This window comes from Diabrotica virgifera, chromosome 9 (assembly GCF_917563875.1).
Source record: "Diabrotica virgifera virgifera chromosome 9, PGI_DIABVI_V3a".
In the NCBI taxonomy this organism is placed as follows: Eukaryota; Metazoa; Arthropoda; class Insecta; order Coleoptera; family Chrysomelidae; genus Diabrotica; species Diabrotica virgifera.
The window spans coordinates 190,496,699-190,512,267 of NC_065451.1; the positions used below are offsets into that span (position 1 = coordinate 190,496,699).

The 15,569-nt window shown below is 32.6% G+C and overlaps 1 protein-coding gene across 4 annotated transcripts in view; it reads left to right on the forward strand.

Annotated features, from left to right (window-relative positions):
• The window catches only part of LOC126892898 (protein enabled), a 186,823-nt gene that overhangs the window by 86,892 nt on the left and 84,362 nt on the right, over positions 1-15,569 (forward strand). The window contains exon 1 of one of the 4 annotated variants that reach the window (XM_050662732.1): positions 9,334-9,491. The exons of the other annotated variants lie outside the window; for them this stretch is intronic. Coding sequence (XP_050518689.1) covers positions 9,463-9,491 — 29 coding nt within the window. The 5' untranslated portion in view covers positions 9,334-9,462. Of the gene's footprint in view, positions 1-9,333; positions 9,492-15,569 lie in introns of those variants that run through there. 4 annotated transcript variants of the gene reach the window in all.

Genomic DNA, 15,569 nt, shown 5'->3' on the forward strand with positions numbered 1-15,569 from the left:
TAATAAAATAAGTCAATACTTTTTAAGTTATTAAAGATCAAAGATTTTAATTATTTGTGAAAAAAATGCATGTTTTGAAGAGGTTTTTTGTAAATCACTGAAAAACTGTAAGTTTTTACAAAAAAGTTAATAGTAGTTTAATTCGTATAGCTTATATTCTAAGAATAAACTCTTAAATCACGCACCTTTCGATTATATAGCTACAACCCCTTCGCAAGATAGTCCTGTCGCCAGGGGGGGTACAACGGCCTCGTTAATTCAGATGGACTTACTCAAGGTTTTTTTATGTATTTTGACCCGTAGAACACGAATTTTTTGGGTAACAGTTGATCCGGATGTCGATAAGATTGTTATAGACCAAGAACTTGAGGAATCAAATAACAGCGATTTTTGGCAAAACAAAACAATATTTTGTATTTTTTGGGCCATTTTAAGTAAAAAATATTTCTACAAGTTTTTTCGTAGGATGCACAGTTTTCGAGATAAACGCGGTTGAACTTTAAAAAAATCGAAAAACTGCAATTTTTGAACCCGAATAACTTTTGATTAAAAAATAAAATAGCAAGTCTGCTTACCGCATTTGAAAGTTTAAGTCAAATTATATCGGTTTTGATTATTTGCATTGGTAAAAATTTATTTTTTTATTGTTTAACAAAGCTATAAACACGTAGGGTTTCCCGTGCTTTTACATGCGTTGTAACGCATGTAACGTAGAAATAGTCTTGATTGCACTAGTACCTATTCTACCTACTCGTTCGATTTTAAATGAGAAATCATAGAAACATCACTCACGCACTAGTTGTTTGTAGCTTTGTTTAACAATAACACAATAAATTTTTAGCAATGCAAATAATCAAAACCGACATAATTTGACTTGAACTTTCAAAGGCGCTTAGCAGAATTGCTATTTTATTTTTTAATCAAAAGTTATTCGGGTTTAAAAATTGCAGTTTTTCGATTTTTTGAAAGTTCAACCGCGTTTATCTCGAAAACTCTGCATCCTACTAAAAAACTTGTAGAAATATTTTTTGCTTAAAATGACCCAAAAAATACAAAATATTGTTTTGTTTTGCCAAAAATCGCTGTTATTTGATTCCTCAAGTTCTTGGTCTATAACAATCTTATCGACATCCGGATCAACTGTTACCCAAAAAATTCGTTTTCTACGGGTCAAAATACATAAAAAAAACTTGGGTAAGTCCATCTGAATTAACGAGGCCGTTGTACCCCCCCTGGCGACAGGACTAAGAAAACTACCCCATTTTCCCGGCTTAAGAGAGAGTTGTTCTTAAAATAATTTAAATTGATTATTTGGCGACTACATATCGTTTAATAATTTATTAGCTTGCAAAATATACGCATCTTAATTATTGAATTGCCATTTTCTTTCTATAGTGCAGTCACTGAAGGTAAAAATCAACTATTACCTTCGATTTCGGTAAATCTCCATTTATTTTCACGAATTGACAATAACAACTTGGGGTTTTAGCCTGGGGTATATGTCACCCCTTCTCGGGAGTGAAAATTACTTTATTAAAAATAACCCCACAAATCGAGAGAGGGACAAATTTTAAGCAAAATTTGTTATATAATGTGATTAAAATAAATCAATACTTTTTGAGTTATTAAAGATCAAATATTTTAATTTTTGGAAAGAAAATGCATGAGCGATTTTTCATAAATGACTCAAAAACTGTAAGTTTTTACAAAAAACTTTTCATCACTAAAATTGAAGCTAATAAAAAATATAATAAATTGCTTACTTGAAAAACCTTTAATGTTAATTTAAAGTAAGTTATTGGTAATTAAATGTATATTTTTTTCCGCGACTGTTCAAATCTAAGGATTCAAGCTTAAATAACGGGAAAAAGATGCATTTTATAAAACTTAGGTACTAAATACTTGTCAAAGTACTTAGAAATACCCATCAAAAATAAGATCCAGAAAAAGTTGATAGTATCAAAATCCGCTCACGAATTTTCGTGAAAATGAATGGAGATTTAGCGAAATCGAAGGTCATAGTTGATTTTTACCTTCAGTGACTGCACTATAGAAAGAAAATGGCAATTCAATAATTGAGATGCGTATATTTTGCGAGCTCATAAATTATTAAGCAATATATAGTCGACAAATAATTAATTTAAATTATTTTAAGTACAACCCTCTCTTAAGCCGGGAATATGGGATGGTTTTCTTGCGAAGGGGTTGTAGTTCAATAATCGAAAGGCGCGTGATTTTAGAGTTTATTCTTAGAATATAAGCTATACGAATTAAACTACTATTAACTTTTTTGTAAAAACTTACAGTTTTTCAGTGATTTACAAAAAACCTCTTCAAAACATGCATTTTTTTCACAAATAATTAAAATCTTTGATCTTTAATAACTTAAAAAGTATTGACTTATTTTATTAACTTTATATAATAAATTTTGCTTTTAATTTGTTCTTTTATTGATTTGTGCAATTATTTTTTATAAAATAATTTTCACCCCCGAGAAGGGGCGGTATCCACCCTCAGGGTAAAGGCGCAAGGTGGTACCATGTCACCTTTGTTTCTTGACGTATTCTCTAACCACTGACCAATTTTCGTGAAAATCGATGAAGGTTCACCGAAATTGAAGGTAATCGTTAATTTTTACCTTCAGTGACGACTGCACTATACAAAATAAATTGCAATTTACTGATCTAAATGCGCGTAATTTGGAAGCTTATAAATTATTAAATGATATGTAGTCGCCAAATAATTAGTTTAACGCATTTTAAGTACAACTTTCTCTTAAGCCGGGAAGATAAGGTGGTTTTCTTGCGAAGGGGTTGTAGCTCAATAATCGAAATGCCCTTGATTTAATAGTTTATTCTTAGAGTATATAAGCTATAGGAATTATATCCGCAATACGATATATTTTAAGTTTTCTCAGCATCTTTCTCTTAAGTTAAATCAATTAAAGGGTTGTTTGGGGGTGAAGGGGATGAGCTCAAAAATCGAAACTATATATTTTCAAGAGCTCATAAATAGCTCGTAATTCTGCCGCAAAAACCGATTCAATATTCCTATTTTTAAGTAGTGGGGGGGCTGACTCAGCCCCCCCACTAGGGTATTAAATTCCTGCTCAGTGGAACGAGCTCAAAATTTTTAGTTTGCGGAATATGAGAGCTCATAAATAGCTCATAAATCAGGGCTATTTGTTTTTTAATTTTTGCAATTGGGGGGGGGGGCAGCTCAACACGGGTGATAATCCAAAACAGTCGCAAATTCGTGAAGTGTACTTTATTTATTTATTTGGATTTTTTACTTTTCTTGTTGATAAATGTCAAGTTATACGATAATATCGTACTTATAGACCAGGACGTCAAGAAAAAATTAATCGATTTTTAAATACAGCACCTATTGACTTGCAACTTTTTGCATTGTGTTCGGAATGACATCACGAAAAAAGTTTACAATAGAAAAATGAGTGGAAATGCTTAATTGCATTTGAAAGTGCATAAAATACATACAAAAGTGCATAAACATATCAAAATCAGTATATTAAGCGCAACATTTTGTAACTCAGGAGTTTTTGGAGTCGTTGAAAACAAATACGCTATCAGAACCAACCACAGGAGCACCTGGTGTCCAGGGTCACCTTCCTCACCGGGGGTTTCGGGGTTGCTGAACAAGAATCGTCTTCAGAACCGACCTCCGGTGCAACTGGTGCCCAAAAACCTTCGAAACTCCAGAAGATAACGTGCCTTGGGCAGTTATCCTGGGCACCAAGTGGTGCTGGGTTCGATTCTCATTGTGTATTCGTGTTCAACGACCCCAAAATCCCTCCAGTAATCTGCCGTAGCTAGAGTTGCACAATTTGACTTGGATGTTTGAAATTGACTTAAATTTGAATTAATTTCAAGTCAAACTCAAGTCAATCCTTCTGACAAATAATTCAAATGAGGTCAAAACGGTCAATGATTACAGGTTTGAAAATTCAAACTCATTGTCAAACTAGTTTGAAAGATGTTGAAAAATAATTGATTTAGTAGATATACTTTTTTGTCGAGATAGAAATGTTAGTTGCCAATTAAGATATCAAAATTAATAATACAATGAGTCCCATTTAAAAATAACTTGATACGGGGAGTGATTGAAGTCAAAATAGAGTCGTAAATTCAAGAAAATAATTAATTTACGCTTAAAATTGCTTGCTGGCAAATTTCGCTTTATCGGTAATCGGTGATAATTTTATGCATTCGTTGGATGGTTTTTTTTATCATACTAAGTGTAATTTAATCTACTTCAACAAAAATTTATGAAGGGACAATAAAATATAATTATATTTTTGACAGAGTAGGGTCAATGATTTTTTTGTGACTGCATCAGGCGTCGTTTGGTTCCACTATTTGTCATATAATGCTGTTCTTTATTTTTACGTAATGTGCACTTTGCAATTTTCATTGTCTTGCAATTACCTGCCGCAACATGAAATAAATCAGTATATTTTTAAACGCTTTTATTTAGTTCAATAGTTTGCGTCAAATCTTAAGACGTTAATTTTAGTGCGTTTTCTCCAATGCAAATGAATGAAAATTTGCAGACATATGCATTCTCGGGAACAATACACGAATAATCAATAAAAAAAATTTTTATGTTTAATAATTGAATGGTGGGCTACAACAACGTTGTAAGCGACAGATTGGGTCAAAGTGAGGTTTTAATGCAATATTATTGTATATCCAATGACCAATCCGAGCATCTTTCGATCAGGCTAAAAACATTTTGCCTTCCCCGAGTTTTTCGTACCGCAATATTGGTATCCGATTGTCATAAATGACTTGTCAATAAGTTTTTTCCATCTCTTGCATAATCCTAATTCTGTCGCTTACAACATTGTTGTAGCCCACCATTCAATTGTTTAGATAAAAAAAAGATTTTAATGGAAAATGTTTAAATTCTCTTGTTTTTTACAATGTAAAAACTTTAAAACTTTTACGGATTGTAGCTAATGATATGAACTATACATAATTTCACTTTTTACGTTAATTGTTCACGTTATGCTTCATAAATAAACAATAAAGTTTCATCAAATTTTTTGCCGATTCCGACTACTTTTCATATTAGTACATCATATTTTTTATACATATTTTAAGAAACGACGATGTATTTTAATGTTTGAAAAGTGTAAGACTAAAAAGTAAAAAATAAAAAAATATAAAAAAAAAATATTAAATAATATAAAAAAAATATAAAAAAAATCAACTAAAAAGCAAAAAATAAAAAATATTGAAAAAATCTAACACATTCGTTAAAGAAAAGCGTGGGGCGAAAACCGTTTATTCGATGAAGACGCGCCACGCTTTTCTTTGACGAATGTGTTAAATTTTTTCAATTTTTTTTATTTTTTTGCTTTTTAGTTGATTTTTTTTATAATATTTTTAATTTTAGTCACTCGTAACTAAAGAAAAGCGTTTCTTAAAATTTTTTTTTCATATGTTTTTATTTGTTATTAATTGATTATTCTGCTTCGTCTACAGATTTTTTTTCTCTTAATTTTTGTAGTGGGAATACTTTCAAAATCAGACTTAATTTGTTCTGGTACGTATTCTGAGCCGTAAAAGGTTCAGGTTCAGATATTACCGCACAAAGCACATATTATGTACTTCAAAACATGCTTCAAAACGAACATAACAAACAAGGCAAGCATATACTTCTAAATATGAACTATAAATAATTTGCGGAGTAGCAAGTCAAAACAAAAGGCGATACGCTTTCAATTAGAATTGGAAATAAACACGTTGCGCAATACGATATTCAAACTTCAAACTGTTTGAAGAAGTTTGATTTCAAGTCATACCTAAAGATGTCGAAATCAAGTCAAGTCAAACTTTTTTACAAAAAAAGTTTGATTGTCAAGTCAAGTTTGTTAAGTAAAATCAAACTAGTTTGACTTGATGGATCTCTAGCCGTAGCTGTGACCGTGGGCACCAGGTGCTATGATATATTATACTAATTTTGACATTTTTATGCAGAATTATACATTTCCACCCAATTTTTCTATTTTAGACATTTTTTCTGACATCATCCCGAACACAATCCAAAAAGTTGTGGATCGATTGTTGCTGTATAGACCAGTAAGTATCTGCGAAAAAACGTCTATTTTTGGATGTGAGAGGTGGCATTCGGATTTTTGCAGATAAAGTTAGGTGACACCTTCAACAATAATAATAATTGATCTAACAATAAAACACTGAAAACGTTTGTTTTCTATACTTCCACAAAATTTATTGCAACTAAGTGACTACAGCTGTTTCGGCAGAGTGCCTTTCTCAAGTGATTATTACTATGGGTTTGCCTATTTAAAGTCTTTAACTGAAAAGGTTGAGGAGTGGGGAGCTGTTTGTCTCGAGTTGATCATTCATAATTATATCTGTATTTTTCAGTTTATTAATTTCCATAGATTCTAATAAAGATAGCTTAAGGCCTTATTTTGAATATGCAGAATTTGAAACTATTCATTAAAAGAATGATTATGATCTAGAAGGTGAAGTGCGTATGTAGAAGTGTCTGTTTGTCTATTGTTGAAAGCCCTTTTGTGTTCTGCTATCCGTTTGTCAAAGGTTCTGCCAGTTTGACGGATGTAAGTTTTCGGACAGTCACCACAAGTTAGTTTGTACACACCACTCTGTAGTTGCTTTCTCTTTCGGCTTTTATTGTTCTTAATATATCTCAGCCCTGAAATTAGTGTATCCACCACCACAGAAAGAACCCAGTACCTTCTGCTCTCTAACATATACTGGCAAGATAACAACAAAAATAGCCAGATACATAACAAAGAAAGGAATAACACCAGCTTTCAGAACTAACAACAACTTAAGTAAATATATTAAGAACAATAAAAGCCGAAAGAGAAAGCAACTACAGAGTGGTGTGTACAAATTAACTTGTGGTGACTGTCCGAAAACTTACATCTGTCAAACTGGCAGAACCTTTGACAAACGGATAGCAGAACACAAAAGGGATTTCAACAATAGAAAAACAGACACTTCTACATACGCACTTCACCTTCTAGATCATAATCATTCTTTTAATGAACAGTTTCAAATTTTGCATATTCAAAATAAAGGCCTTAAGCTATCTTTATTAGAATCTATGGAAATTAATAAATTGAAAAATACAGATATAATTCTGAATGACCAACTCGAGACAAACAGCTCCCCACTCCTCAACCTCTTCAGTTAAAGACTTTAAATAGGCAAACCATTGTAAACTAAATCACTTGAGAAAGGCACTCTGCCGAAACAGCTGTAGTCACTTAGTTGTAATAAATTTTGTGGAAGTATAAATAGAAAACAAACGTTTTCAGTGTTTTATTGTTAGATAAAATGAACTTCCATCAAGTAACGGTCGAATCCATCAATTATTTAATAATAATTGACTTATGCTCCTTCTCAAATATACGAGTACCCGGAGCATTAATAAAAAAATTAAAATATTTAAAAATTTAGAAAAACATCAATTTTTTTTTGCTTTCTTTGCTTATAACTTTAAAACGAATCGTTTTGGAACAAAGTCGTAGAGAAATAAAATAAAGATAATTGAATTTTGTATGATATACGACTGGAAAAAAATGTCTTAAGGTATTACCTTTTCTGAAATATAGCAATAAATACAAAATAAGGGGGCAAAATAAGTCTGTTGTTATTCAATATTTTTTAACCACTTTGGTGGCACTTAGAACCTTAGTAATTCGCTTAGGAAATTCTTTGTAACATACTTAAATCGTGTACCAAATTTCATTAAAATCGACCTAATAAATTTTGCATAATAAATTTGCAATCTAAATATTTTTAAAAAAGTTAAAATTTTTTAAAATCTTTCTGAACAAAAAGTAGACCATTTAGAAGTTGGCTAATTTTTTTACATATAAAGAGGTGCTCTACCTATCTAATACACTTTACAGAATTAAAATCGGATTATTTAAGGGGCCCCAGCAATGTTTTAAATTTATAAACAATGTTTTGGCTTATAAATAAATAGCTTTGTTTAATAATAAAAAAATTAATTTTTAGCAATGCAAATAATTAAAACCGGTATAATTTGACTTAAACTTTCAAATGCTGTCAGCAGAATTGCTATTTTATTTTTTAATCAAACGCGTTCAAAAATTGCAATTTCTCAATTTTTTGAAAGTTCCATCGCGTTTATCTCGAAAACTATGCATCCTACGAAAACACTTGTAAGAACATTTTTTGCTTAGAATTACCCAAGCAATACAAAAAAATGTTTTATTTTGCGAAAATCTTACGAAAAAACTTGTAAGAACATTTTTTGCTTAGAATTACCCAAGCAATACAAACAAATGTTTTATTTTGCGAAAAATCGATTTAATGTAATTCCTCAAGTTCTTTGTTTATAACAATCTTATCGACATCCGGATCAACTGTTACCCAAAAAAAACTTGGGTAAGTCCATCTAAATAAAGGAGCCCGTAGCACCCCCTCCTGGCCACAGCACTAATTTGTTTATAAGCCTAAAAATTGTTTATAACTTTAAAACATTGCTGAGGCTGCTTAAATAATCCGATTTCAATTCTGTAAAGTGCATTAGATAGGTGGAGTACTTCTTTATATGTAAAAAAATTGACAAATCTTTGTAAGTTCAAGTTTTTGTTGTGCAAGATTTTAAAAAATTTTTATTTTTTAAAAAAAAGTTTAGATTGCAAAATTATTATGCAAAATCTAGTAAGCCAATTTTAATGAAATTTGGTGTACGGTTTTAGCACATTACAAAAATTTTCTAAGCGAATTAGGAAGGTTCCAAGTGTAACCTAAGTGATGGAAAATCATTGAATAAGGACAGGCTTGTTTTGCCCCCTTATTTTATATTTATTGCTATTTTGAAGCAAGGGTGATAAATTAAGACATTTTTAACCAATCGCATCTGATAGAAAATTTAACTATCTTTGTTTTATTCTAATACGACTTTGTTCCAAAATGAATCGTTTTAAAGTTATAAACAAAAAAAGTAGAAAAAAATCGATGTTTCGAAATTTTTAAATATTTGAAATTTTTTATTAATGTTCCGGGCATATTTGAGAAGGAGCATAAATCAATTATTATTAACGAAGTTATCACCTAACTTTATCCGCAAAAATCTGAATGCCACCTCTCACATCCACCTAAAAACATATCCTTACTGGTCTAGTATTTGAAAACGATTTATTCCGGTGTTTTCTGGTCTAAATGCACTGGTCTATTAAAGTGGGTTTTTACCTATTAATCATAACAGATTAAATACTTTTAAATGGTACTTACTATCTTTCACAGATTATGGCTAATTCAATATTTACTGATAAAATTTGTATTATGAAAGTTGTCGGGCTCACTATGAAATTTTTATAGATTGACGTGATGTCTATGACAAATTTTATGTGAAATTAGTTTGAAAAAGTGTGTTTTACGCTAGATGTTGTGGTGATTTGTTTTTAATATGATTGATTTGGATGACTATGTTACTGGGTAAGTTTATTACAACGTTTATTAAATAAAATTTATTGTTATTTGTTCCTGTGGTCACATAGTCATTGGAAAAATACGTCATACTATAAAATATCAGCTAGAAGTACAGATATACGACGGATATACAAGGTGGAGAATAACGACGACTGGATAAGAAACAGAAGATAATATACAAGGTGGAGAACAACGAGGACTGGGTAAGAAACAGAAGAGTAGAATGGATCGGTCACATAAGTCGAATGACGACAAATAGAGTAGTAAAGACGTCAAGAAACGGTTCCCCAATAGGAAGACGATCCACGAAAACGATGCAATGACAACTTGCTGGAGGCACATTGAAAAACAGACTGTCATGTCAACACAAAAAGAAGAAGAATAAAAAATGAAACTGAAAACATCAAAGATGAAAATTTATCTCTAGCTACCAGCTGAGGTTCATTTAACTTACTGCTGATCCTTGTATCTTGTTTTCTGCCGAATAGCCAGTCATTGTTGCTTTCGATATCACATTAATAATTGTTAGGTTATTGACTGCTATAAGAGAAACCACCTTCTTTAATAAAATGGAAATAATTTGTTGCTATCTACGTAGATTGTATTCATCATCATTCTCTTTGCCTTATCCCTATGCGGGGTCGGCTTCCCTAATTGCATTTCTCCACACAATTCTATCTTGGGTCATATCAATGTTAATCCCCTTTACCAACATGACCTGCCTTATCGTCTCCTCCCAGGTCTTCTTTGGTCTTCCTCTCCTACTCCTTCCAGGAATCTGCACTTCAGCTATTCTCCGTATTGGGTGATTAACGTCTCGACGTTGAACATGACCAAACCATCTTAACCTATGCTCTCTCATTTTGGATTCAATTGGTGCCACACCTAGACTTCCCCTAATATACTCATTTCTAATTTTATCCGTCTTTGTCACTCCACTCATCCATCTAAGCATTCTCATTTCCGCCACATGCATTCGTTGTTCCTCTTTCTTTTTCACTGCCCAACATTCAGTTCCGTACATCATAGCCAGTCTTATGGCTGTTTTATAGAATTTTTCCTTCAGCTTCATTGGAATTTTTCTTTCACTCAACACACCACTCGCTTCTTTCCACTTCATCCATCCAGCCCTAATTCTACTACATGCATCTCCATCATTTCTTCATTACTCTGTAATACCGATCCCAGGTACTTAAAACTATTGCTTTTTACAATCAGTTCACCATCCAAAGATGTCATTTTATTTGTAGTAACTCCATCTTTATGTGAGTATTCCAAATACTCCGTCTTTGTCCTACTAAGTTTTAAACCTTTTTCCTCGAGAGCTTGTCTCCACTGTTCCAGTTTTTGTTCAAGTCTCTTTCACTATTTCCTACTAACACGACATCATCAGCATACATTAAGCACCATGGAATGTTACCCTGTAGTTTCGCTGTTATATGGTCCAAAACTAATGAGAATAAATACGGACTAAGCACAGAGCCTTGGTGCAATCCTACTTTCACATGAAATTTATCAGTCTCTCCCACACCTGTCCTAACACTAGTCGTTACTCCCTCATACATATCCCTCACAATCTTTACATATTCACCAGGGACTCCTTTCTTATTGAGTGCCCACCACAGAATCTCTCGAGAAACTCTATCATATGCTTTTCAAGATCAATGAATACCATATGACCGTTTGTTTCTTTACTCCTGTATTTTTCCATCAACTGCCTTGTAATGAAAATTGCATCTGTTGTTGATCTGCCCTGCATAAAGCCAAATTGATTCTCAGATATTTCGGTCTCTTTTGGTCTCATTTTGACGTCCCTTTCGTGAACTAGTATTTTATTATTTTCATCTCGGATACATCTAATCTGATTAAAATCTTTTGCTTTCTTTGCTCTCTGTTTGGCTATTTTATACAGGGTGTCTGCGTAACTTGGAACCATATGGGAAACTTTTTTAATATCAATTTTACGAAAAAAAGTCATTCTTTATAAAGTGCTCTGCATAGTCTAAAACCTAAGATGCAATCATCAGATATCAAATTTTGTCAACAGTATACGAGGTAGGTATGTCAAAAAATATTAATTTCGCTCAAGAGCAAACTACCTTTATATTTCAAAATATCAAAAAATTTTATGATGAAAAGTTATTTGTAATTAAAAACCATATTCAAATATGCAATGACAGCCTTCTACGTGAAAAAAAAATTCTGAGATTTTCCTAAATTACCGATTCCGAACATCATTTTTATTTATTAGACATGTAATAACTCTTTTATTAATAATTTTAGGAAAAAAGTTATTCTTCATAAAAATCTGTGCATGGTCTAAACCTCAAGATGCAGCCATCAGTTATCCAAGTTTGTTAATTTTATACGAGGTGTGTCAAATTAACAAACTTGGATAACTGATGGCTGCATCTTGAGGTTTAGACCATGCACAGATTTTTATGAAGAACTTTTTTTCCTAAAATTATTAATAAAAGGGTTATTACATGTCTAGTAAATAAAAATGATGTTCGGAATCGGTAATTTAGGAAAATCTCAGAATATGTTTTCACGTAGAAGGCTGTTATTGCATATTTGAATATGGTTTTTAATGGTAGGGGAGCCCAAGCGGGGATTTTTGCAGTTACTCGAGCGCGTCAGATTATCATATGGGGAGAAACCTGGTACCCTGCAGATGTACCTGTACCATATATTGGCTCTTAACACAGGGGAGTACGTTAAGGGGGGCCCGAAAAAAAAATCTATACTTAAAAAAAACTCGAAATTGTCAGATTAAGATAAGGTAAGTTAAGTACATACAAAAGAGTGTATATTTCAAAAATCTGACGATTTGAGCCGGGCGTAAGGAAATGGGTGAGTCCCAAAGTTTCACAAGAAAAAAGCGAATATTTCACGAAATGAATGGCAGATCGAAAAACTAAAAAATATGTGCTCAATATTTTTTAAAAATCTATCGAATGATACCAAACACGTCTTCCCACGGAGAGGGGTGGGGGGTGAATTTAATATTTTAAATACGAATCCTGCGATATTTCGCGAAATTAACATCAGATCTAAAAACTGTAAAATACACTTATTTAATATTTTTAAAAAATCTATCGAATGGCACCAAACACAACCCCCCACGGAGGTGGGGTGGGGGGTTACTTTAAAATCTTAAATAGGAGCCCCATTTTTTATTGCAGATTTGGATTCCTTATGAAAAAATAAGTAACTTTTATTCGAAACATTTTTTCGAATTGTACATAAATGGCGTTTCAATCGGAAAAAACGATTGTTGGAAATGGAAAATTTAATTAAAAAATGGCAAGCGCCCACTAAAATGGAAAATGTTACTTAACTTTTTTTGGTTTTAGGACCTACTCTTCACAACCCAATAGGTCTCCAAAGCGCTCGAGTGACTGCACATTTAGCATACTTTGCTCCCCTACCATAATTACAAATACCTTTTCATAATAAAATTTTTTGATATTTTGAAATATTAAGGTAGTTTGCTCTTGAGCGAAATTAATATTTTTTGACATACCTACCTCGTATACTGTTGACAAAATTTGATATCTGATGATTGCATCTTAGGTTTTAGACTATGCAGAGCACTTTATAAAGAATGACTTTTTTTCGTAAAATTGATATTAAAAAAGTTTCCCATATGGTTCCAAGTTACGCAGACACCCTGTATATATCTTCGTTTCGCCTTCCCTGGTATCAAGTTGATCGTATAGGTTTGAATACGCTTCTGCTTTGGCTTTTGCTACTGCAACTTTCGCTTCCTTTTTCGCCACCATAATAATATAGTTTTGAAGATCTGTGTCGGATCTGGTTTATTTTGTATTTTGACAACGACACCCGACTTGGGCGTCGAAACGTTAATAAAATCATTTTTTTGGTAAAATTGTGGCTTATTTCCCATTGAAAATAGTTGATTAAAATTCTGAAAACTTTGAACTTCTGTTTGTAGGTGGGGTAGAATATAAAATTCGTTGGGAAGTAGAAAAATGTCGTCAACTGTATAATGCTCATTGTATACAAATTATACTAAAAATGTAACAATACCTTTCACATATTGAAATAGTCGTTTTGGTTGATATAAAAAAATGCGTTCTTCCGAGTTGGAAGATGTGAGCAAACTGAGTCGACTAGTGTGCGGATAACAATAATTGATTGTGTCGCAGGGTTCGTACAAGACGAGCAAGACCCGCGATCTTCGAGACGTATCTTCGATCGACCCATGTGCGGACGGCCTAAGCCTTTCTATATATTTTGCAAAGACTGAAGTAGAGAAATACATTCGATTTAATTGGATATGGTCAGTGTCACACAACATACCAGATTTCAATACTTCTGATATCAAGGTCTTTCTGATTAAAGAGTGTTTGGTCGGTGTTTTGTACTCCATTGTTCGAACAGCATAATTGAAAATTTATTATGGCACCAATCATAATAATTGACTGGGTAATTTGAGTCAGCATGTTGTGATTTAACATTGACATAATTGCATTGGTTATATTGTTCGTATATCATTATTATCTGTATTAATAGAAACTTGTAGAATAATTTAAAATAATAATAGCTCTTGCCGTTTGACAAGAGCTTCCGTTTTCTATTTTCGAAACTGGTGCAATTGGTTTTGTCATATGTTTCGCCTACAACATTACGAGTAATCAAAAATCATGAACTTAATTCTTCTTCTTAACGTGCCCTATCAAGTCCCCTTGACGTTGGCGATTAACATGGCGAAACTGTCTCTGTCGAGCTATTCTAAATAGTTGTTCTGCTTTCTTTATTCCTGTCCACTCCCGGATATTCTTCAACCAAGAAGCCTGATTTTTACCAATTCCTCTGCGTCCTTCGATTTTACCCATCATAATAAGTTGAAGAATATTATACCGGTCTCCCCTTACTACGTGTCCAAAATATTCCATCTTTCTATATTTGATATTATCAAGCAGCTCGCGGGCAGTATTTGCTCTCTTAAGGACTGCCACATTTGTCAGCATAGCCGTCCATGGTATTTTCAGTGTACGTCTGTGCAGCCACATTTCAAAGGCCTCCAAACGATTAATGGTGGATATTTTTAATGTCCCTGCTTCGACACCATACAAGAGGACTGACCAAATGTAACATTTAATCATGTGCTTTCGAAGTTGAAGTTGCAAGTTATCATTACAGAAGAATGACCTCATTTTTAAAAATGTCGTGCGGGTCATCTCGATTCTACGTTTTATCTCTTTATCTGGATCTAATTGTTCAGTAATATGGCAACCAAGATATTTAAAACTGGGTACTCTTTGAATTATATGACCATCAACATATATCCGTGAATCTTGATGGGCCAAACGGTTAAATTTCATGTATTTTGTTTTTGAACAGTTTGTGTTTAGGCCAAACTCTCTTCCCACTGTGTCAATGACATTTAAAAAGTGTTGTAATCCATTCATATCATCACTTACAATAACTGTATCGTCTGCATATCTGATTGTATTTATCAGAATTCCATTAACTTTCACACCCCATTCCAAATTATGCAGCGCTTCCTTAAATATTCTATCTGAATATAAATTGAATAACAGTGGGGACAGTATACAACCCTGTCTGACACCTCTTTGTATTTTGCATATTTCTGTTGATTTTCCATTTATGCAAGCTGTCGCCGTTTGACGCCAGTATAATTTTTCTATGATTCATACATCTTGACTATCAACTCCTTTATCCTTTAATATTTTAATTAATTTGTGATGATGTACTCGATCAAAGGCCTTCTCATAGTCAATAAATACAGCAAACTTAATGAACTTAATTAATAAATTTAAATTATACATATTTAAACTTTCTCAGAATTTCCTCAATAAAGTATTTAGCTCTTTTCTTTATTGTCTTCTTCTTTTTGTGTAGACGTGACTCTGTTTTTTAATGTCTCACCAGTCAGTTGTTTTATCGTTTTCTTGTTCCTCCCACCAATTATCTTTCCCATTGGGGAACAGTCTCTCACCGTCTTTTCTATTTTATTTTTTGTCATTCGGATTATATGGTCGTTCCATCCTACTTTTCTCTTTCTTACCCAATCCTTGGTCTTCTTCACCTTGC